Source organism: Pelophylax lessonae, assembly GCF_965119305.1.
Source record: "Pelophylax lessonae genome assembly, chromosome: 5".
In the NCBI taxonomy this organism is placed as follows: domain Eukaryota; kingdom Metazoa; phylum Chordata; class Amphibia; order Anura; family Ranidae; genus Pelophylax; species Pelophylax lessonae.
In genome coordinates, this window is record NC_138772.1 from 279,529,248 (window position 1) to 279,554,997 (window position 25,750).

Consider the following 25,750-nt stretch of genomic DNA (forward strand, 5'->3'; position numbering starts at 1 on the left):
TCTCTAATTCTGATCATTGTTTTTTCTACAAAATAAAGGTTTTTTGTTGGAAGTGCTTTGGTTGTTTTGAAAAACACTGTTCTATTAGCATGTTATAGCCACAACAAAAATGCCATCAAATGTTGAGCAATGAGGATTACATTATTTCTGAAAAAAGTGTTCATAAATTGTTCTCTAATTTTGATCTCCAGTGTATACTTACTGAGAACCAATGGTCACAGCCTTTGATGTTTGTTTTACATCTAGCCATGGAAGACTCCCTCTACTGGCCATAGCTGCACAGTCTCCTGACTTCTATGGGGCTTGTCTACCTTAGGATGCCTTACAGATACTTGTCATCAGGGCAGGAGAATGTTAAAAATCTAAAGGTCATAGACATTGTAGAATATGGCCCCTTCTGTCTGATTAATAGTCATTGCCACTGTACATCTCTGTGCTGAAAGTTCAATACTTTCATAGTGTATATATGAGACAGAAAATGTCAGGTAGCCTCAGCACAACCTTTTTTAAAAGCCATCCTTTTAACACCATTAACATGTCTTGGACAGTCATGTTTTTAGGGTTGAAATACCTAACATTTTATTTAATTATGCTTTCTTTAAGCTGAAAGTCTCCAAACCTTGTCATTTGGGAATGGATTTGTACAGAGTGTCTGCCTATCTGTTTTACCTGGCACGCAGGGTAAGTACAGATTGTACTAATATCAGTGTTAAAAAGTGAATTCAGGAATTGGGTAAAGTGATTTTAAATTTCGTAAAAAAATTATGAAAAGACATTATTTCTACCTTCTGTTAATTTGCAGAACAATGGCTGCTCTAGGACAGGTAGCTAGTAGTTCAGTCATATATATCAACTTACTAAGGCAGCCAATCTGCATTTAGATTTTGCTTAGATGAGTGTTAGCAATTTCTTTGGGTTACCAGCCAATTAACGTGTCACTCTGCGTTAAGGATCTAGGACGTACCCAATATGCCCTAGAGCAGTGATGGTAAACCTTGGCACCCCAGATGTTTTGGAACTACATTTCCCATGATCCTCAACTACACTGCAGAATGCATGAGCATCATGGGAAATGTAGTTCCAAAACATCTGGGGTGCCCAGGTTCGCCATGACTGCCCTAGAGTCTTTCCCCACTGAACACATGCTCACAAGGGTAGCTGCCAGGATCAGTTGTTACTTTGCCAACTGACATCCTGGCTGTTAGCGGCTGTGTTAAAACTGTTCAGTAGAAACATCTTTTCACCTCAGTGCTGAAAGGGCCTTACCTATGGCTGAGAGGCTGTACCCAAGGTCACAGTCACTGGTTTTCCCTGAGAGCAGCTCACAATCAGGCAGTCAAATGGAAGAATCTGATTGTTATGCATTGTTATGCATGAGCCAAGTCCATGATTGGATGAAACTAGGCAGCATTCAGACAGATTACAGGCAAAAGATTGAGGCAGGCATTAAACAGGCAAATGGGAAGCAAATTGTCCAGGATCAAAACACCAAAACTCCTAAGAATATGCAGGAACCCTATGGGGTACTATCTCAGAGCACTGAAGAGAAGTTTAAAAAGGTGCCTGTTTTCTACTCACAGGTTCTGAATCTGGTGTTTTGCTTTGTGACTTTAAAAAATAGTAGTAAATATAAATCTATGAAAAATTATATAAAATAATAAAGCATTAATAAAATATAAATAATAAAGCTGGATGGCAAGAAATGTAAAATGTAGGCCACCATGTCTTCATCCAGGGCCGATCATTCACAGGAAACTGCTCCATGAGCAAGTGCTTGTGAGTGGCCACAAATAGCTGGGGGAGCTGTCAGCCTTGCATTGTTTTCAGCGGGGCTTCCTGCCCCAGCTAATAACAAGGATCCATCGGTGGGTCTCCTTTGACTGTAAGCTGTCAGATCTCCATGCAAGTGTAAAGGGGCCTTATGGTAAAAATCTAAACCTGATTTTATTTTAGGTCTCCAGGTCCAAGAATCGTTAGTGATGTCTGTGCTAAATCCGATCTAACTTATGGGAACTGCATACAGTAGTCATTGTATAATTTAAAGAGCACATTTCTAGGCATACCTTCCTTATTTTTCTAAATTCTCTTGTGCAAGCATCCATTGTATAGACTGCTTTAACTTGAATGTAAACAAAGTAATATTATGTACTGGCATGAGCAACTGTCATAGCACAGGGAAAGAAAATGGCAGAAGTTAACTGTCATATTTGTAGTTTTTTTTTTTTTTTTGGTGTCCCGTGATATATTTATTTGCTTTCCATCCGGTGGAATTTTGAAAATTTTCACATACAGTACATGGTAAAATCTGCATTTCTTACGTCCTCCGACAGTCGCCGCCTCCTCTAAGTCCTCACTGTTGGGTATTGTCTTCCTATCTGTAGGAATAGCTAGGCATATAGACTTAGTCCAAAGACAAAAGGCATTAGCATATACACACCCATGGGGGCTGTCCCATCCGGTCAATACCCCCCTGCATCACCACTCCCAACTCTGTTTTAATTTGCCTAGCGTCAGGAATAGTCAGGCTTACCTTGTGCTGGGGCTTCAGTCTCAGCCTTCCTAATCTTTTATTTGATTTTCTTTGAAAATGTCAGTTTTTCTCTTACTTTACTAGCTGTTTATTTTGTCAGCTTCTAGTGTTAGTCTTCTCTTCGGATGAAGATGGATCATGCGGTGCTGGGATTCGGACTGGCCGCCCTGGTTCTCCAGAGCACAAGGGTCAGATGGACCCCCAGCCCTCCATCGAGCGTTCAGCTATGGTTCGCCCTGGCATTACGAACGACCCATCCCTGTTCGCTGCAGGGATGCAGCCTTGAAGTGGCTACCTCACAGGACTCGTCTGCGGTGCTGCAGCATCATGTCCCTGGCTCACGGCACTCCCTGTCAGATGAGGACAGAGGTTTTCCGTGCTTAGAGGCTCACCACGCCATCTGGTACAGGTAAGTACTTTTCTGTGTGGGGCTTCTGTTTGGGGTGACAGTCTGTGTTGCTGTATGTTCCCCGTGTCTGTGTGACTCCCTGTGCGATCCCTGCGGGGTTCGTTTGTGCAGACCTGTATGTTGCCTTGGGGGTCCCTGTCCCTGTGTCACCTTAGGTGCATGTTGGGGGTGCAGACGTTTGTGCTTGTGCGGGGACCGCAGCGGTGCATTTTCGCGCGGTCCGCCATCTTTACTGTGGGCACACATGTATAGCTCCTCTGGGGCGATCGTGCTTGTCATTTTGGCGCCATCCGCCGCCATTTTGTGGGCGATGGAATGACCGGTTCGGCCGCATGTCGGCGGCCATTTTGACGTAGCCTCCAATGCATCCCTATGGGGCAGCCATTTTCCCTGAGGTCTGGCTTATAGTCCAGCCCTCTCCAGCAGCACTTCCTTTTCCATCAGCAGCTAGGACACTGATAGCAACGCTCTGCGGGCTCTGCAGGTTATCTCTCTCAATCTCCCACTGTATATTGCTTCTGGCTCAGTTTCTTTTCTCCTTTGGGGGTCTTTCATAGCTGTGACAGTAGCGGTGGGCTGCGCACTCCGCAGCGCTATTTAAGGGGACAGTACACTGTTTTTTGCACTGTAGTTTGTTTTTTGGTAACTTGAGCCATGGATTCTCAGGAAAGCAAGTTTCCTCCAGCTTTAGTGGGGGGCCCCAGTTCTCCTGTGGCCCCGCTGCGACCTGATCTGGCTGCTGTAGTTGCGATTTTGGTGGCAAATATGGAAATGCTGATGTCTGAACGGGCTGCGAGAAAGAGGCCCAGGTTGTCTCTCTCTTCTGATTCAGATGGGGATATGGCTGCTGCTGCTGCGAGCGTGCCCTTTTCAGGGTCCCGCTCATCCTTAGACGAAGAACGGGTGACCATGGATGAGTTAATTGTTTCTGTTAAGGAAACCTTGCATTTAGAGGATGAGCCCTGTCCTCCGGGCGTTGTGTCCTCGTTTGAGACGCACAGGACCCGCAAGTCTGCGCAGGTTTTTCCCTGCCCAGCTGAATTTCATTACACTGTTAATGAAATGTGGCGCACGTTAAAACGTCCATTCCTGGTACCTAGTCGGTTCAAATTGCTTTATCCTTTTGCGCCGGCTACGGAATCGCGATGGTGTGTGCCTCCATAGGTAGATCACACTGTGGCCGTGCTGAACAAGGCTACCTTGGTTCCTACTGAGGATACCCCGGTTTTCCGGGATCCCACGGACCGGCGGTTGGAGTCTCTAGCCCGCCATTCCTATACGGTGGCGGGTTCGTTGCTCAAACCCGTTTTCGCGTCCGTTCTGGTGGCTCAGGCGGTGGCTGATTGGACTAAGATGCTTAGAAGCAATCTCGTGTCTGATGACGTGCCGCCTGCCCGACTGAAAATGGTGGATCAGATCCACCAAGGAATCATGTATTTGTGTGATGCAGCCTTAAATAAGGCCCCCTTGGTGGCTCGCCTCTCGAGTGTCACGGTACTTAACCGGCGACTGATATGGCTGAAGAGCTGGGCGGCCGACCAGTCCTCACGGAAAACAGTTGCTGATTTTCCCTATGCTGGCTCTCGCCTTTTTGGCGAGGCGTTGGATACCCTGGTAAAAGACGTCACGGGGGGCAAGAGCACTATGCTTCCCCAGAACCCGAATAACAAGTCTTTCCGAGGCAAGCGGGGTTCTGCGCCTAGATCCAATTAGGGGTCCTTTCGTGCCTTTCGGAACCAATCCAAGGGCAAGCCCTTCAAGGCCCAGGGCAACCAGAAGAAACCCTGGGCGGGTAAGCAGAAGGCCGGCAATGCCGGCTCGGCGGGACAATCCGCCTCTGCCTGAAGGGGCGCCCTCACCCATTTCAGGGGTGGGGGGACGTTTGCGCGCTTTCCTCCAGCCTTGGCTGCTCCGGATTTCGGACAGGTGGGTCCAGGAAATTGTTCGATCAGGTTACAAGATCGAATTCCTTTCCAGGCCGGCGGACAGATTCTTTCCCTCCAATCTCCATCTGCTTACGGGGCGTCTGCAGGACTTGCATCAAGCGGTGCAGGACCTGCTTGCTCAGGGGGTGATTGTCCCGGTGCCTCATCGGGACAGGTTTCGGGGGTTTTTATTCGAATCTGTTCACTGTGCCCAGGAAGGAGGGCAAAGTGCATCCTATTCTGGACCTGAAGGCGCTGAACCACTTTGTGCGTGTTCGGAAGTTTCGAATGGAGTCTCTCCGTTCGGTAGTGGCCTCCTTGAGTCCAGGAAAATTCCTGGCTTCGATAGATCTGAAGGATGCGTACCTGCACATCCCCATTTTCGAGGGTCATCAGCGGTACCTTCGGTTCGCTATCGCAGAGGACCACTACCAGTTTGTGGCGTTACCGTTCGGTCTCGCTTCGGCACCCAGGGTGTTTACCAAGGTGTTGGCACTGGTCCTGGGCCTGCTGCGGGCCCAGGGCATTGCGGTCCTGGGGTACCTGGACGATCTGCTTCTGAGATTGCGTGCCAGTCAGGACCTTGTGCGCGATCTGGCCATCACGGTACAGACGCTCCAGGAGTTCGGATGGACCATCAACGTTCAAAAATCAGCGTTGTCTCCGTCGCTTCGCCTTCCCTATCTGGGAATGGTTCTGGACTCTGCTCAGGCAAAGGTATTCTTGCCGGAGGACAAGCTCCGGACTTTGCGGGACGAACTCAGGTCCCGCAGGGACAATCCGTCCTCGTCACTCAGGACCTGCATGCGGGGCCTGGGGTTGATGGTGTCGGCCTTCGAGGCGATTCCCTTTGCCCAGTTCCACACGCGGGCTCTCCAGACGGAGATCCTGGCCAGGTGGGACAGACTTCCTCAGTCCTTGGATCTGGATGTCTCCTTGAGTCGCCAGACCAGATTGGCTCTTCTTTGGTGGATCCAGTCCCCGTCGGTGGCGGAAGGCAAGTCCTTCCGCCCGTTGGTGTGGACAGTGGTTACCACGGACGCCAGCCTGTCGGGCTGGGGTGGAGTCCTGGGCAACCTGTCTGCCCAGGGCACTTGGTCGTTGGAGGAATCCTCCCTCCCGATAAATGTGCTGGAACTACGAGCGATAAAACTCTGTCTCTTCCAGTGGTCGGACCATCTCCAGGGCCTGCCTGTTCGCATGCAGACGGACAATGCTACCGCGGTGGCTTACATCAATCACCAGGGGGGCACCAGGAGTGCTCGAGTGGCCCGGGAGGTGACCGATATTCTGTCTTGGGCCGAGACTCGTGTCCCGGCGATCTCGGCAGTTCACATTTCGGGTGTGGAAAATTGGCAGGACGACTATCTGAGCCGCCAGATCCTGGACCAGGGGGAATGGTCCCTACACCCGGAGGTCTTTCAGATGCTGTGTGCGAGGTGGGGATCCCCAGACGTGGATCTGTTCGCATCCCGGCTAAATCGAAAGGTGGGAAGGTTCGTGGCAAGAACGCGCGATCCGTTGGCAGACGCCTCGGATGCGTTGGTGGCCCCTTGGCATCAGTTTCGTCTGATGTACGCCTTTCCTCCGATTCAGTTACTATCCAGGTTCCTCCAAAGAATTGGTCTCGGAACCACACATGGTGATTCTGGTGGCGCTGGACTGGCCTCGCCGGTCCTGGTATGCCGACGTTGTTCACCTGGCAGTGGCGCCTCCGTGGCGTCTGCCTCTGCGGGAAGATCTCCTGTCTCAAGGTCCGATCTTCCATCCTGCTTCACAGTCGCTGGCTTTAACGGCCTGGCTGTTGAGACCCAGGTCTTGAAGGACAAGGGTCTATCCCCTGAGTTTATCCCTACCCTGATCAAGGCTAGGAAATCCTCCTCTGGTAAGATCTATTACCGTACCTGGAAAGCCTATTTCACCTGGTGTGAGTCCAGGGGGTTCTCCCCTCGTTCTTACTCGGTGTCGAGAATTTTGGCTTTCCTCCAGTCTGGAGTGGATCAGCGCCTGGCGCTGGCCACGATAAAGGGCCAAGTGTCTGCACTGGCTGTTCTTTTCCAACGCCCTGTGGCGTCTCATTCCTTGGTGCGCACCTTCATTCAAGGTGTGCGACGTCTGGCTCCTCCCAGGAAGGAGCCTTTACCTCCATGGGACTTGAACTTGGTTCTGTCCGCGTTGCAGCGTGCTCCCTTTGAAAACATCAGGGAGATATCGTTGCCTCTGCTGTCGAAAAAGGTTGCTTTTCTAGTGGCGATCACTTCGGCTCGCAGGGTGTCGGAGCTGGCAGCGTTGTCTTGCCGCTCCCCTTACTTGATCATTCACAAGGATAAGGTGGTTTTGAGGCCACCCCCATCCTTCCTTCCCAAGGTGATCTCTGAATTTCACCTTAATGAGGACATTGTCCTGCCTTCGCTTTGTACGAAGCAAAAACATCCAAAGGAGATTGCGTTGCATTCCTTGGACGTTGTCAGGGCGATCAGGGTTTACCTGTCGTCTACGGAATCCTTTCGAAAGACGGATTCCCTCTTTGTCCTTCCTGAGGGATCTCGGAAGGGCATGGCTGCGTCCGCAGCAACTATTGCCAAATGGATCAGACAGACCATTGAGCAGGCTTACGCCTTGAAGGAACGGGTTCCGCCCTTCCCTGTTAAGGCGCACTCTACCAGGTCTTTGAGTGCATCCTGGACCTATTGGCATCGGGCCTCGGTGGCCCAGGTGTGCAAGGCGGCGACTTGGTCGTCGGTGCACACTTTTTCCAAGTTCTACAAAGTAGACGTTCTGGCATCAGCTGATGCTTCTTTTGGCCGCAAAGTTCTCAGTGCGGCAGTGCCATGATGGACCCTTGAATTTTTCTCTGGGTCCCTGGCTGTTGGCATTTGCTTTCCTGGGCTGTTGCTCCTGTTGAGCATTGTTGTTTTCTGTTGCCCAGTTGGTTCTCTTACGGTGCATGTAAGATTCCTTTCTCTGATGTTGGTACTGCGTTGCCTTTTCTACGGTTGCGTCTCCCACCCCTCATGTCTATACTGCTTTGGGACATCCCAACAGTGAGGACTTAGAGGAGGCGGTGACTGTCGGAGGACGTAAGAGAAAATGGAATTTTTGTAAAATCTTACCTGTAAAATTCCTTTCTCTGAGTCCTCCGACAGTCGCCGCCCCGCCCCTCTTTTGGGGTTCTTGTTGCCTACTGCTATGCTACCAAACTGAGTTGGGAGTGGTGATGCAGGGGGGGTATTGACCGGATGGGACAGCCCCCATGGGTGTGTATATGCTAATGGCTTTTGTCTTTGGACTAAGTCTATATGCCTAGCTATTCCTATGGATAGGAAGACAATACCCAACAGTGAGGACTTAGAGGAGGCGGCGACTGTCGGAGGACTCAGAGAAAGGAATTTTACAGGTAAGATTTTACAAAAATTCCGTTTTTTTTTTTTTTTTTGCTAGAAAATTGCTTAGAAACCCCGAACGGTTAAATATTTTCAGAAAACAGAGACCCTGGGAAATAAAATGGTGGCTGTTGCAATTTTTTTATGTCGCACAATGTTTGCACAGCCATTTATTTAAAGCATATGTTCAGGAGAATACACTTGAATAGTTTTCTTTAAAGTGCACTTTTCCTTTCTATCCTTGTCTTCTGATTTATCCTTATCTGCGTCTTAGACCCATAGCCCGTCTCAATGTTGTAACCCTTCATTGGCTTTTTTGTGCTGACCATGCTTGCACAATCCATAACTTTAGACTTCTATGTGGCAGTCTCCAGTGTCATAAAATGCTTCAGAGGTGGATTAAAAAAAAATCTATGTGGATTGATGGTGCAGGTGTGGCCAGTGCACTTTGCAAAGCGGTAATGAAATATACACATTAAAAGTGGTGGCAGGACTGAATCAGGCAAACGTTGTTACAGCTAATTTTTATTTTTGTCCCAAACTTGCATTTATATTACAGCTGCATCTGCTGTAGTGCTTTGATTGCTCTATAGTGCTACTTTAGTGACTTCTCACATAGCAATGCTCTGTAACTTCTGTCTACACTGCCTGTGTACTTGTAGAATTGTAGTGCCTCTGTTACCGCTGGCATCTTAAGAGTTCAATGAAATAGTCTCACTGTTTCTTCTTTTTCCAGTGCCCATTTTAGCTTGTGGAGGAGACGACAGCCGGGTTAATTTGTATGTTAAACAGGATGGGCAGGTAGTTATTCCTTTCACAGTAGGTAATGGTTTACTTGTAAAAAAAAAAATGAACATTATTTTCATCTTTTTTGATGTATAGCCTGCTGCCATCTTTCATGGCTGCTGCAGTAACTTCATTAGCTCTGCCTTGATAACCATTGCAAAAAACAATTCTCATTTATAGTCTGCATTTTGAAGTCTTGGGTAATAAGGCAGTTTCTTATCTTTTTGTAATTACTTGAGAGAGAAAAAAAAAAAAAAGGATGCATCTGTTATTACCGTTAACCTTTGCATAGAGTGTATTGCCTGAAATGGAGTTGCTGAATAATAAAATGTTCTCATGAACCCCTTCCCATAACTCTGGCTACTTTAAAGCGGAAAGTCAGTCACACTGCAATGATTCTACCCTCCCCACCCCTGCACTTCAAGGGTTATTTCTGTAAAGGGTAGTGTACTTCTGTTATTGATCATGGCCCATTTATTTGATTTCTTAGGTTTCAGTTCCTATGTGCACTACCAGGCATGGCAGCAGCCGAACATGCCCAACAGAGTGATATAATTCTCCTCCATTGGCTCCTGCAAAAAAATTCCACCCACCAATCAGCATGAACTCCTTCCCTCTCCCCCTCTCCCCTTCCTACAATCCATCTTCTCTCTATGAGTCAGTTCAGCAACTGCCTAACCAGAAGAAGCACCAACATGTACAATCATTGCACCGCACACATGTGCCACACCAATTGCTAACCTGTCTGTAAGACACCTGCAGACCAACACATTGTAGGACTCAAGGGGTGAGAAATAATTTGTGCAAAACCATAGCACCCAGCAGCAGCTAAATGCACTTCAGAACACGGATTGGAGGGGAAACAAGTTTGACAACGAGAGGAGCTCAGGATCGAGAGTCTGTCACTTTGAAACATAGCTGTTTCTCTCCTGGTCTGATGAGTGGACAGTGAGTCATGAGTGAAAGAAAGTTTCACTGTGCTAATGAGTGAGCATTGAGGTTTTTTTTTATACATTTTATGTTAGAGTGAATAACTGCGCATCAGCCCAACAATTAACAACCTGCATGCATGTGATGAAAATCACCTAAGTATGTGTATGAATCAGTGCTGCGCTCAACCCACTTTGTGAATTCTCAATTCAATTAATAAATAACAGCAGAAAATGAAACAAAAGTGTAAATATTGCAATCACAATACATAAATGTGTGAGTACTAAAACACAGAAATATATTTTTAAACTCTATAAGTGAAAAGGTGTAATAAGCAGTGCACTATACTATTTAAATGGTGCAAAATTAAAAGTCTGCACGTTATGTGAAAAGTCCAAAATATCCAAAACTCTGTGTAATGGTGTACCCCAGGTGAATAGCCACCACCGTCCCCTTGAGGATAAATGCTCCTCTTTAAAATTTGACCCTCATTGCAAAGGTTAAAACACAGATCTCTATAATACTGGAATCCAGCAAAGTGCTTAGTAATGAACATATAGATGCTAACCAACCAGTCTGCCTTAGCCAACATGTATTACCAGCATGACTCCATTAGGATAAGTTCACACTTGCTAAAAAATACTAACGCTGACCGTAACATTAACCAACGCGCCTTTAGCATCAACACATGACCAGTCCCCACAACACAGTTGCTCTTCATTGATTGACAGGTTGGAACTGGCAGTCCTGCATTGTATGTTGGAGTGTTGAATGCATGCCGCATAGCTCCCCTTAGGGCTTATTAACACCAGCTTGCATGTTAAAACTGGCCATTTTTATTTGCAGACTGGTGTCTATGGTGGATTACATTGGCATAATGCATGGCACGGTTTACCTTTTTTTTTATTTTTTTTTATTAAAGGTGATTTGAAATGTAACCAATATATATAACCTTTCATTCACTTTAATGCAGAGCTGCAGTGCAGTGAGATGTGCTGACATTAAGTGAGGTGAAGTGCAACAAAATGCATGTCTGGATTTTTATGCACTGCACTGCGATTCACCTGACCACAACATAGTGGTATGAACAGGACACACACAAAACAATTGCACAATTTATGTGATGTGAACTCTTTCACTTTGTCCCAGTACTGCCTGGAAGATAGACAGGTCCGACATTCATATATAGAAGGGGCAGTGAAAGCTTTTATAAGTATATGAAGGCACTGTTGTGTGCCTGTAGGGTATACCTGTTAGCAACTGCAGCAAGAAATAAGCCTGTCCCTGCTGACCTCTGCTTCTGATTACATTACACTACTTTTTCTGGATGTCACGGGCAAAGTGACAGTGTCACTCAAAAAAAGGTCCTTTTTTATGTTTCTATGTACTTACCTGTATATTGTGCAAATGTAAACTATTCTTACAAAATGTTCACCTACGGTATTCGATCACTGTTCACTCTGCGATTTGTTTTACTAACCATGCATATTGTCTTTAGCTCTAGTAAACATACTGTATATCTGGTTTGATTTTGCTGGTGTTTCATTCTAGTTTCAGAAGACACAAATACTTCCAGGACACGAAGATTGGGTGAGAGGTGTGGAGTTTGCCATAAATGGTACGTTCCTCCTTCTGTGTACAATAATGCTGAGTGTCTTCTGACGTTCTGTAAAATAAATACTGCTTAAATTCAATTTTGCATTTTGCTTTATAGCCTAACTCCATGTATACTTTGACTTTATATAGCTTGCTTGGACCAAGCTGGCTCAAATGAATGAATTGCTTGACTAATAGATGCTTCTGTTGTCAGTGCTCTAATAAACTGTATGTAGCCTCAGCCACATACAGTATACAGCACTGTGTTCCGGCAGTGGTATGGGGACACTCAGTCTACTGCCCGAAACAGAATTGAGCCATGCTGAGCACTGCTCAGCCTTTTACAGGGAGCCTTGTATTTTTTCAGTGAATACAAGGCTTCCTCTGGCTGAGGTGGAGATCATGATATCATCTATCTTCCTCTCCATACCAGCAAAACAGAGGAACACTTGAATTCATTGATGGGGGGAAAAAAATGTGTGTGTGTGTGTGTGTGTGTGTGTGTGTGTGTGTATATATATATATATATATATATATATATATGTGTGTGTGTGTGTATATATATATATATATATATATATATATATATATATATATATATATATATATATATGTGTGTGTGTATGTATATATATATATATATATATATATATATATATATATAGCTTTCTTCTGTGAATGGCTGAGGAGGAGTTCTCAGGCTATTTTATTATTGCTGCCAAATTAAATAGTTTGTTTGAGCCAACTTGGCCCAAACACAATTTTTAAAGTCAAAATAAACAGGGCCTTAAAATTTTTTTTTTTATTTTCGTTAAAATAATAAACCTGTTATACTTACCTGCTTTGTGAAGTGGTTTTGCACAAAGTGGCTCAGATCCATCTCTTCTTGGGGTCTTAGGCCGACGTTCCTGGCTCCTCCTTCCTGCCCCCAGAGCAAACAGCTTGCTCTGGGGGCACCTGAGCCGCTGCCCTGTGTGTCCATTCACACAGGGAGCCGTGGTTCAGCCCACACCCCTTGTCTCCTGATTGGCTCACTGGCCCTCTGGTCATTGGGAAAGCTGCAGCCGCCGGCGTCCTCCCAGCCCTATCTTATCTCCGCCCAGTATATTCAGCTGTTCAGCTGATTCTCAACAGACAGCGGAATGTCAACAAAGGGGTGAAGTTTGAAAAAAAAGAGGAAAGACCACATGGGGTCACCCCCTCCCCCCCCCCCCCCCATCCCTTTCCTGTGCTCACCAGACCATTCAGCTGTAGTATGGATTTTAAGGGGGACTCCACAAAAAAAAAAAAAAAAGGCACAAGGATCCATCAAGGTGTCTGCTATCGATGTTAAGGGGGAACCCCACACAACAAGAAAAAAAGGAACATGGGGACCCTTCCATGTTGATGGAAGGACAAGGGCTTCTTCCCCCCACAACCCTTCCTGATGGTTGTGTGGGACTTAAGGTGGAAGCCCCCTTTAACACTGAGAGTGTCCCAGATACCAACCCTTACCTAAACAAGAAGTTTAGTAAAGGGTGGGGAAAACACACACACACGCACACACAGCTTTTGACAATTTGGAAACCTCACACTTTTTTTGGAGGTACCCCATTAACTTCACAGTACAAAGTTTGGTAAAACCTTGGGAGCTGTACCTAGACCCCACACTCTGGGGATGGCCTGTAATGTTGCTTCGAGCACTGGATCCTATGTGGGGTGCTCACCTTGCCACTTGGTGCAATGCGTTCATTTAGCCGCAGGGTGCATAGGTTCAGGGCTGTGTTCCATGGCTATGGAACCCCGTTCCTGAAGACTCCTTCAGGAGTATGCCCACCGTTAAGGTGTGAAGACTGGCCTTTGTATGCAGCCCAGCATTGTGAACTGTGTATAAATGGGGCTATGTTCGGAATGCATTCATTTTACAACTTTTACAGCTTGTTGCTAAAATTCAAACATTCAACTCGGGCGCTTTCTCTAGTCCTTTCGTCACAAGGATTTGTTACAGGATGCTCTAATCCTGGATTAGCACGTGCTCTTGGACACGCTATCTACTTTGTGAGTACCCCACAGGGAAATGCCTTCGCTTGTAGCTCTCTCAGATACCAAGCGATTTATGTATTTTGCTCACGTCGGGACAGCAAAGTGGGGTACACACTATAAGAAAATCAGGCGAAATTTTTGTATAGTATATACTAGCCTTAAGTGAAGCAAAATCATCCCAACAGGACAGCAAAAAATAAATCGTAGGTGATTTTAACTTTTCCCTTCGCTATCCAATCCTAAAAACACTCTCCATTTTTTTAAAACGTGCACCCTACCCTCCTTGTTTCTTTTTTAAGGTAACCTAACTAATCCCACCCTCTCTTCTACCCAGAGATGTATACTGATCTTGATCTAATGGCAAAGGTCTCCAGAATTGTTCACATTTTGCGCCTAGTTCCTCAGTTTCTTGGCTGCACCTGTGCAGTGGCGCCCTGTAAAAGTCTGGGGCCCCTCTCCCTGCATCTCCTGGCCAAAGACTGAGGAAGATGGGCCCTATAGATTTCTATGAGGCTGTACTGTTCAGATGCTTCCAGGAGACAGAGCATGTAAACAATTCCCAGTGTATGCAACCATCAGATTGAGGTGAAGTGTGCATCTCTAGACAGGTAGGGTGGGATAGGTTAGGTCACCTTAACAGGGCAAACAGGATAAGTGCACTTGCCCTAAAAGTGCACTTATCCTTTTAACAATGGATAAGTGTACCAGTTTGCATCCATGGGTGATGCTTTATATTTGCGCTAAACTGTTTAATATTTTTCATAAATAAGCGGCAATATACTTAAAGCTGAACTAGTGCACAAAAACTTTTCTATTTGTAGTTTTTTATTTCACTCTCCAGCAAAGCACATGGTACGGTCAATAGATGGTAGTCTTCGTACAATAATCTATAACAGGCATTTATCACAGTATAATGAGACCAAAGTTGGTCAAGTCCACATCACAAAACGGATATCTAATGTCAGCTTCCTAAAGCTATGTTCCTTAGTCCATTGCAAAGCTACATAACAATAGAGGCCCCCATAAAGTTGCATTTCTATATCTGCACACTATGTTTATGGGCTGGGGAACTAGTCCTGAAGCTAAGAGAGCACCATTTTGAAATATAGACAAGATGGAGAAAGAAAGAATAAAAAAAAGATAAAAAGGGGAAAGAAATATGAGAAGGATAAAGGGACATGAGAAGACCGGTGTCCACTAAGTGAACTAGTTGAACATAATGGTCCACTTTCACTGAGGTGGTGCCTGCACTACCAATGTGGAAAAATAAGATGTGCAGTCCTGAAAATAATTGAAATTGTGCCAATACCACCACGTTTTGCTAAATTGTTCTTTAGTACGTCTCATAGCGGCCATTTAATTGTTCCATATTGTTAATCTCATTCACTACTGCTTTCCAGTGTCCAATCGAGTACACTCCTCTACTTTTGTATAATGCACACCTTGGCGGCATTGAGCACGTGGATCAGGAGAGACTTTTTGTACCTGTATGTCAAGAGTGGGGTAAGGTGTATACAGATACATCAATGGCTGCATGACCAAAAGTGATGTAGCAGCATACCAGGTTCTTCTTGACAATGCCAGCACATTGGGATAGATCTTATAAAGGAGTGTCAACAATTTATACCCTGCCTCCTGATACCTGTAGTGCAGGGGTTAAGGGGGGTGCAGGGGTTTTTGTCAAGGTCATGCTCCCATTTCAGCAGAAAGGTGAACTAATTCCCCAAGGCAGTCTATTAACTATAGCCTAAGAAGGCAATACAGTAATGTGTGGCACATCAGAGAAGTACATGTGCAGATTTTTTTCAAATGAGGTTATTTGCCCCTAGTTTACCCTAGTCAGCTTGATGTTAGTTAAAAAATGCCAAAGTTGCATAGCTCTCCAAGAATCCAAGTGGGGGGGGAGAACCATGGCTTGGGTCTTGAGATGGTCTGCAACTGTCCCCTTGACAGGAACTGTTGGACCCAAAATTGATTGGTCAAGAGAAAAGCTTTGAATTTTGCATCCTCTAAGCCCGGGAGAATATCCGGGGCTTCCATTACTAGAGACATAACAGTGGGTGTTTAGGACGGGGATCCTAGACAGCCCATTTTGGCTGGAACTGCCACCGTATCCTAGGATGCAATTTCTGCCACCGTATCATAGGAGGCAATTTCACCTCCAATGGTAGAGGTGTGGTCTGCCACAGAAGGGTCTGAAATGGACAAAGTGACATATCTTGTTCTAGACCCACCCAGCCCTTTTCTAGTCTGTGTTTAATCCAATCTAATGTACAGGACATATGAATTGCATAGTAATATATTTAGAGGGGTCTGGAAAACCGATGCTTCCCTCTCTCTTTAGGGAGTGTAAGAATCTAGTACAAAATGTGTTTGGTTTGATAGCCCATTAGAAAATTCAGTAATTCTGTTTTTATCGCACGAAGAAAAGAACGTAGAATAGCCACTGGGAGAGTTTGTAAAAGATAGAGAGGTCTTGGTAGGACTGTCATTTTTAGTATGCTGTTACACCCAAACCTGCTGGTGCCAGTGATTCAGTTTCATCCTAGTTGACACCAGCCATGGAAGAGCGTTTTCTTTAAATATCTCCAACAGGGAGGCAGTAAGATAAATGTCAAAATATTTGATTTTCTTCTGAGCCCAGGTATAAGGCAAGTTGGTTTGAATTTGATGCAATGCCTCAGGAGCTAGGTTAATATTTAGGAACTTGGTTTGTGAAAATTGATTTTATAGTTGGACAGGTCTGTATAGATTTGTAACTCCCGTAGGAGGTTGGGGATAGTTATATCTGGACAGGTGGTGGGCATATGCCACGAATTTATGATGTGTGGTCCCACTCTGCAGTCCTCTGTCAGGATTAGACCTTATTCTACTCATAAGAGGCTCTAAGGTCAACACAAAGATGGTGAAGGGTGATATGAGACACCCCTGTCTTGTTCCATTGCTTAAGGAGAAAGCGGATGATAGTGCATTGTTTGCTCACATGGCTGCTGTTGGTAGAGAATATATAGATTCCACCCACATGCACATGTTAGAGCCCAGACTTCTATGTTTTAAGGTCAGTTTCAAGAAGATCAAGTTGACACAGTCAAAAGCCTTCTCTGCATCTGCTGAAATCCGCAGTGTCCGTATGTCCTTAGAACGGGCCAAGTGGATCAAATTTAGAGCCCTACACATATCGTCCTTCTCCTGCCAGTTGGGGATGAATCCCACTTGGTCATTATGGACCACCGGCGGTAAGAATGGGAGAAGGCAGTTAGCCGAGATCTTCGTAAAGATCTTGAGGTCCACCTTCAGTAGAAAAATGGGTAACTTTTTTTACACAGTCCAAACCTTTCCTCTGTTTTTTGGGGATTAGGGTAATATGGGTATGCAGTGGGTAAAGTCACTCCCTCCAACATATTGCAGGACTGTACCAGCCTTGGCACAAGGAGTGTGGAGAAGGTCCGGTAATAAAGTAAGAGGAGGCCATCCAGGCCAGGACTCGGGTTCGTCTCCATACCCTGCATTGCCTGCTTCAGGACTTTTGGATCAGTTATTTTTCCATCACTAGAAAACTGAGGGATGCCTGAGTTTTTAAGATAGTTGTCAATTGCCGAAACGTGACCCGGAAGGTCGGACGGTATCGGTTGTTAGATAAGTTGTACTGTTTCTCGTAGTAATTACGAAAGCCACTTGCATTGTCCTGGGAATTATGTAGTTTTAGAACCTGTGGAGATGTTATCTTGGGGATGTGAGTCTTGTGTTTAGTGTCCTGTAGGGCCCAGGCCAACAGTTTCCTGGTTTACTCCCAAATTCATAACAACGTCTCCAGGAGTACATAAGTTTCGTCATTGCTTTAGAAAGCAGAATAGAATTTAAGGCATTTCCTAAGCTTTTTAAGCTCAACGACCGCTGTCAGTGCTAAGGATCACTTGTGAGATTGTTCCAGTGCATGGATGCAGTCTAATAGTGAAGTGATTTCCTGCTGCCGTTCTCGTTTAAGCTCAAGCAGCCAACATAGTAAGAGAATCACAAATATCGCACTTATTTGCTTCCCAGACCACCCTTGGGGGGGGGGGGGGGATGTCCGGGGTAGAGTTAGTATCAAAATTTTCCTTTTAATATCTCTCTCCATGAGGCTCACATGTTGTGGCCTTTGAATCCAGCTTTCATTCATTCGCCAACACCCCTGTCGTTTAGTCTCTTCCCCCAACATCATGTTGGTGATAGCCGCTCGGAACATGGTCTGATATAGTCTGAAGGCCCGCTGGAACAAAGGGTAAAGTTGATTGATGCTGGAAGAAATAATCGAAATGGAAGTAGGAGTTATGCGGAAAGGAGTAAAACTTATAGTCGCACATGTCAGGATGTAGGAGGTGCATCATGTCTACCAAACGTTCACTGGAAAATGCTCTCTTGATTCTCCAGAGAGCCTCAAAAGACATGTGCATAGCTCCCCTGGACACGTCCAGCAAGGGATCTAGGGCCATGGTCCGGTTGCCACCCAGAGTCCAAAGACCTTCCGCAAAGTCTGAATTAATGAAGCTCATCTGACCCATGTTAGGTGCATACAGATTGGCCAAAGGTACAGATTGACCATAGATGTCCCTTTTAACAAAGATCGGTTCCTAGATCGCAGTGTGAACTGTCAAATCGGACAGGAATTGGACCGCATGAGTGCGTACACCATTGCGATCCGATTCCACTGCAGACCAAAAAAAGGGTCTTGCACCATTTTGGCGCAAATGTGATGCAATTTCATCTATACAGTTTGTATGACTGAATTCGCATTGCACAGACATCGCATGTGATGTGCTCAGCAATGCGGTGCGAATCACATGCAATACCTGCTATCGCAATAGTATGAGTCCAGCCTGGTCATCTTGAAGAATGTTGGTACATGTCCATGCTACGGTTTTGGAAGTGAGTATACTGACCCCCGGCGACTTGGAATCCAGAGAGCAGCTTTGATATGCCAAGGGGTATCAAATGTTTCCAAGTTTGGGTACTTTGGACTCTTTAAAATTAGTTTCTTAAAAAAAGTGATATGGGCATAATTTCTCCATACTTCACACAGCACTTGGGACCTCTTTTTGGGTGTATTAAGGCTCTTTCCATTGAGCGACAGCAAGTTAACATCTGGCATACCTTCTGTCCTAAAGGGTGGACACCAGCCCTCAACCCTAGTGGAAAGGGAGAAGGAGAGGGGAAAAAATAAAAAAGGAAGGGTAGTGGGAAAGAGAAAGAAAGAGGGGAAAAATAGAATGGACTAAGGGAGCAGCAGAAGAGAGCGATGTATAGAAGTGGTAGGGGTAAGGGAATTGACCAGAGTCTAAAGGGGTACGTAGTCCCCAGACAGAAGTCAACAAATCTTTGAAGTCTACAATAAATCGCCACTAACTCACCCAGCTAACTCTCAGGTGAGAGCAAGGCCCACTTGGGGGGAAAAAGTAGAAGACATGGGACCTGGTATTTCAACAAGGCTACTCAAAAGTTCATAATGCAAGAAGCACAATCGCCCAGCAACATAAAATAAAGTGTCCGGAACAGACCGCAGTGGGGGTGGGGGGGGGGTGGGGATACCAATCCCCAGAACCCCTGTTGTCCCCATCAGCAGCACCATCCATCCACAAACAAAGATTGAAATGGAGAGCCCTCAGAGGTCCTGCTCCTCCGGTCCCACCACATGAGCGCTTACTGGCCCCCAGACAATTCACAAAGGTTTGGGGCACATCCAGATGCTCGGAACCAGGAGCAGGCACAGTGAAAAGGGGAGAACACACACACGACTTAACAATTAAACCGTGTCAAACATAACCAACTATAACTTCAGCAGAGGCCATAGTAATATAATCTTTAGATAATCCATTCAAAACTGTGTGTGTAATAAAATAACTACAACTATTGGCCTCCCAGGATCATCAAACTCATAACTGGTTAGTAATGCCTTGGCTTGGCTTCCTCCTGCATGGTTTTGCTTAAACAGATGGGAACAGCTTAAAAGCAAAAGGTTTTCCTTTCCTTTTCTTTAAAACCTTGTATCAGAAATAAAGCATGCACCCAGATTGCCCTAGGTAGGTGCCATGTAATTGCTTGCACATATCTTGCCAGTGGAATATACAGTATATCTCTCAGAAGTCGAAATAGGCAGGCTAAATGTACATTAAATAGTCTCCTCGAGTGCAATAAGTGATGCTATGGTCTGGTCTAGCATGTTTGAAAGCGGTAACATATATGGGCTGTATAGAGGTAGCTGCCAAGTGTGCTCATACAAGAGGGTCCTGGAAAGCCGAATGTAACTTATCCATCTATTGTGATTTAGCGACATCACTACGGCAAGGCAAAGAAAAAAAAGTAAGATCACGTCAACGCTAGCACAGTAACCAGAAATGGCTTTGAAATCAAGGTATTTTCAGATATTTATGTAGCACTTCCCCCTTAGGAGCTGCTGTTTTTTCACACTTTTGAATTGTCCTGGGTTACCCGTAGCAACTGCATACAGAATCTTAACACTTTACTTTTTTGGCTCAGTCAATAAACAGTCTAGGGGTTGTTGTTTTTGTTGTTTTATTTGATATTGGGATGGGAGAAGGGATGAGTGTGATACTCCAACACTTGAACTATTCACAATGCTGAGGACTTCTATCTGAGAATGCGGCCAGAAAGCAGCTTCATCCTGCCACAAGATGAATCTGAGGTAATGTTCCTTTAAGTACTTATCTTCAGGGCACACACCTAGTACCCCCTTTCTATCCTCCAGCTGACACCCGTCCACTGGCTAATCTACTCTGGAGTGGCCCCCTTCCTGGTCAGGCCCTTAGGCATGATCCTCTGTGCTCAAAATACTGCTTTCCAGGTTCTCCAGTGCCTCAACTCCTTCAGTCAGCTCTCCTGGACCTCTGGGTTCAGCTCCACAATTCTGGCTCACCAGGCTAACTGCCTGTGACCATACACCAACTTCTGCAGAAGAGGAGGCAGCCGCCACCCTCCTTCCGGGACTCTGCTCACCAGCCAAAGACCTTGAGCACATGTGCCCCTGACTTTTTATACTACACCCCACAATGCACCGAGACAGCAGTCTTGTGCCAATCACTGGGGCACACACTGAGCACTTTGAGCAGACCTGACTGACAGATCCTGCTCCCTGTTAAGCAGAGAGAATATAGAATTTACCTGCTGTTCCTCTAATAGGCAGACAGAGACAAAAACTATACTTACTCTCTAGCACCTATCTAGGAGGGTGCTATATTCACTTGTAAAAAAGTTTTGAAAACCGTTTATCATTTTACTTCCACTTCACAAATATGTGCCACTTTGTGTTGGTTTATCACATAAAATCCCAATAAAATAGATTCACATTTTTGGTTGTAACATGACCAAATGTGGAAAATTTCAAGAGGTATGGATACTTTTTCAAGGCACTGTATATTCTAGAGGCAATTTTAACAGACATATATACAGTCAGGTCCATAAATATTGGGACTTTGACACAATTCTAATATTTTTGGCTCTATACACCACCACAATGGATTTGAAATGAAACAAACAAGATTTGCTTTAACTGCAGACTTTCAGCTTTAATTTGAGGATATTTACATCCAAATCAGGTGAACAGTGTAGGAATTACAACAGTTTGTATATGTGCCTCCCACTTTTTAAGGGACCAAAAGTAATGGGACAGATTAACAATCATAAATCAAACTTTCACTTTTTAATACTTGGTTGCAAATCCTTTGCAGTCAATTACAGCCTGAAGTCTGGAATGCATAGACATCACCAGACGCTGGGTTTCATCCCTGGTGATGCTCTGCCAGGCCTCTACTGCAACTGTCTTCAGTTCCTGCTTGTTCTTGGGGCATTTTCCCTTCAGTTTTGTCTTCAGCAAGTGAAATGCTTGCTCAATCGGCTTTAGGTCAGGTAATTGACTTGGCCATTGCATAACATTCCACTTCTTTCCCTAAAAAAACTCTTTGGTTGCTTTTGCAGTATGCTTCGGGTCATTGTCCATCTGCATTGTGAAGCGCCGTCCTATGAGTTCTGAAGCATTTGGCTGAATATGAGCAGATAATATTGCCCGAAACACTTCAGAATCCATCCTGCTGCTTTTGTCAGCAGTCACATCATCAATAAATACAAGAGAACCAGTTCCATTGGCAGCCATACATGCCCACACCATGACACTACCACCACCATGATTTACTGATGAGGTGGTATGCTATGGATCATGAGCAGTTCCTTTCCTTCTCCATACTCTTCTCTACCCATCACTCTGGTAAAAGTTGATCTTGGTCTCATCTGTCTATAGGATGTTGTTCCAGAACTGTGAAGGCTTTTTTAGATGTTGTTTGGCAAAATCTAATCTAGCCTTCCTGTTTTTGAGGCTCACCAGTTGTTTACATCTTGTGGTGAACCCTCTGTATTCACTCTGGTGAAGTCTTCTCTTGATTGTTGACTTTGACACACATACACCTACCTCCTGGAGAGTGTCTTTGATCTGGCCAACTGTTGTGAAGGGTGTTTTCTTCACCAGAGAAATAATTCTTCGTTCATCCACCACAGTTGTTTTCTGTGGTCTTCCGGGTCTTTTGGTGTTGCTGAGCTCACCGGTGCGTTCTTTCTTTTTAAGGATGTTCCAAACAGTTGATTTGGCCACACCTAATGCTTTTTGCTATCTCTCTGATGGGTTTGTTTTGTTTTTTCAGCCTAATGATGGCTTGCTTCACTGATAGTGACAGCTCTTTGGATCTCATATTGAGAGTTGACAGCAACAGATTCCAAATGTAAATAGCACACTTGAAATGAACTCTGGACCTTTTATCTGCTCCTTGTAAATGGGATAATGAGGGAATAACAAACACCTGGCCATGGAATAGCTGAGCAGCCAATTGTCCCATTACTTTACTTTTGGTCCCTTTAAAAAAGTGGGAGGCACATATACAAACTGTTGTAATTCCCTCAAATTAAAGCTGAAAGTCTGCAGTTAAAGCACATCTTGTTTGTTTCATTTCAAATCCATTGTGGTGGTGTATAGAGCTAAAAAGATTAGAATTGTGTCTATGTCCCAATATTTATGGGCCGGACTATATATTTTTTAATCAAAACTTTTTTTTTATTGACAAGGATTGTAAGTGACCATACAGATCAATCAGAACACGATTATTGCACATACTATTGCATATACAGTCATAAAAATAGAAGGCGGTCACCTGGTATGTAGCACATATATAAATAGCGTTTTATACAAAAACTGAAAACCCATCGCCCCAAAAGGTATTGGCTAAGGATACAGTATGTAGCGTTTTCCCGGGGTAAGCCTAAGTGACCATGAAAACATGGAAGGACATTGTGGCATTGATCCCTGTTGAAAGTACCACTAATCAATGAGCCACCTAACCTTCGCCGACATGATGGCCAGTTCCTGTAAAACATGGACTAGCTTGTGCCGTATAAGTCCCTATATATGTCCCTGCCGGTATAGTGACGTGTCATTCATGGGATTGTATTGCAAAAAAATAAAATAAAGTGTTGTGGAACAATTATGGGCAACACCAAGCATGACTCCCTGGATAGCAAATATTGCCTGCTAGCATAAAGAGTTGCCAGGCACTGTCTGTGCTAGTCTGGTCACCCAAGCCCTGTCAATTGCAGTCATAATGACTTAGTGGTAGTGTATGATCTGTACCTGTTAAGCTGGACCTTAGGGTTCAGGGTCCATTGGGTGGTCTTGAGGTCTCAAGGAGGTTGTGCTCCTCGACTGTGGTCTGCTTCTCTAAGGGATAGGATTAGCAGCCGGTACAGGTAGTGAGGCTTCCGAAAATATGTCTAGCCAGCCAGGAATTTGAGTCGGTGCAGTACCCAAGAATTGGAAAAGGTCTGAAAGTTGGTCTGAAGAGTGCAGGAAGAACTGATGATGAGGTGAAAAGGAAAACCCACTGATATGTGGAATTTCCTGCAAGGGTTTCACCATGGGCAGCATCGCCAAGGTGATTCGTGTTAGGCCTGGCTAAAGGTGGATGGCTGCGCCAGCCAAACTCATTGGAGAATTAGGTCCTTCTCTCAGAAGAAGTGAATCCTGCAGAGCACATCCCTGGGTCGGTCTTGTGCATTTGCTCTGGTGTTTGGGACGCTATATCCTTGAGCCTTATATTGTTCCTCCTGCTACGATCTTGGACTGAATTATTATTAAATTTACTGTTTGTTTAAATGCTGTAACTTATTTCATATGTATGTGACATAATTGTCACATACAATATTTTACATTTTATTTTTGGATTATTTGTCACCTTTATCACCGTTTTTAGCGCTGCAACCTTATTTTACAAACCCAGTTATTACCTTAGACGTATAAGTGACATAATCACTGTGCTGCGCATAGCCTTTGTACAGAGCAAAGTTCTGGAAGGGACTATGTATAAAACAAATTTATCTTATAAATTGTGTTGCATATTTTGTGTTCCATAAACCATAAGTGAATTCCTTATGACACACTTCAGAGAGGTAGTTTGGCTTGGTTCAGCATATATAGCGCTGACCCCAAACCTTTATTCTGTACAATACAGCTTTTATAACAAATCATGTGCTTGGCAAGTTCTTTCATTCTAACTTTTTGCGAAGATACAATTACTTATTCTCTCCTCATTTTTGTTAAATGCAATTTTTGCTAATGCTGTTAGCAGTGCATACTTTCTCATTTATCCATCTTGCATGTCTTGCTCTTGGCTTGTTAAGTGAACACTTTCTTACAGTTCTGTGCCAGCAAAATTCTGCTGGGTTTGCTATTAACAGCAAAAGCTTGTGGGAAGGGGGTGGAAATTAACGCAATGAGCTTATACAAGCATCTCTCGTTTTTAAAATGCCAAGTCTGTGAAATCCTTTCCGTGTTCTCAATATTGATCTACTAGACGTATTACTGGATTGTTCTTTCTAGGGCTACTAACCTAGGATAGTTTCTGTTCAGAAACCACATCTGTTTATCCATGCACTATTTGGATAGTTCTGTTTTGATTGCTCACTAAGTGCCGGTTCACATTAGTGCGATGACAGAGATCGCATGTAATTCGGAGCGCACTGCAACTAAATTACATGCCATCTCTGTGCGGTGCAAATTTCAGCCATACAGTTTGTATGGCTGAATTCGCACCTCAATCCCACTAAACACGCACATGACCCTTTTTTTTTAATCCGCAGCATAATCGGATCGCATGGTGGTTCACACTAGTGCGATCCGATTCTGTGCGAACTTGCAGATCGCACTGCGATATGCGTTCTTAACTGGGGGTGTCGTTAACTTTTAATTGACACCCCCCCCCCGGCGTATCGCATATGGCAGTGTGAACTGCCAGGGGTGTGGATGCGATGCGGGAACACGCTGTATATTCGCAGCGTTCCCGCATCGCACAAATGTGAACCGGGACTTAAAGTAATAGGAAATAATTGGCAGAAGTGCATGACAGTGTAATCAATTAGATTCAAAGTTGCATATTTCAAAAGTAATCTGATTTATTTTAGCCATTGTTTATGCAGTTTGCTTTTTTAAGGATTTTTTTTTTTGTATGTCAGAATTAGATTTTGAAATATATTGTCTGGGAGAGTTGCTAGCATGCAAATTTGCTAATCTCCTTTGCTAGGTATCCAGAGTATTTTGTTGTTTCCGCTCCTATGGACTTTAACTACTTCAATACAGTGCACTTTTACCCCCTTCCTGCCCCGGGGCCAATTTTCAGCTTTCAGCGCTGTCACACTTTGAATGACAATTGCGTGGTCATGCTACACTGTACCCATATGCAATTTTTTCAAACAAATAGAGCTTTCTTTTGGTGGTAATTAATCACTGCTGGGTTTTTTATATCTTACAAAAAAAAAAAAAAAGAAAAAAGACAAATTTTGAAGAAAAAAAAAGTTTTTCTTATTTTCTGAGAGTACATTTTGAAAAAAAAAATGTTTCTCCTTCACTGATGTGCACTGATGAGGCGGCACTGATGAGGTGGCACTTATGAGGAGGTACTAATATGCCGCACTGACGGGTGGCACTGACGGGCGGCATTGATGAGCTCTGACGGGCAGCAATGATGAGCACTGACGGACACTGATGGGCAGCACAGATGATCAGGCACTGTGGGCATTGATAGTGGGCGCTGTGGGCACGGTTTTTGAGCTTTTCTGTAATCAGGGCACTAATGATCAGTGC

At 44.7% G+C, this 25,750-nt stretch overlaps 1 protein-coding gene across 1 annotated transcript in view; it reads left to right on the forward strand.

The window, feature by feature from the left end:
- Positions 1–25,750, forward strand: part of ELP2 (elongator acetyltransferase complex subunit 2) — a 266,743-nt gene that overhangs the window by 33,616 nt on the left and 207,377 nt on the right. The window contains exons 5-7 of the mRNA XM_082259224.1: positions 604–681; positions 8,984–9,048; positions 11,515–11,581. Of these exons, the coding sequence (XP_082115350.1) occupies positions 604–681; positions 8,984–9,048; positions 11,515–11,581 (210 nt within the window). The remainder of the gene's footprint in view (positions 1–603; positions 682–8,983; positions 9,049–11,514; positions 11,582–25,750) is intronic.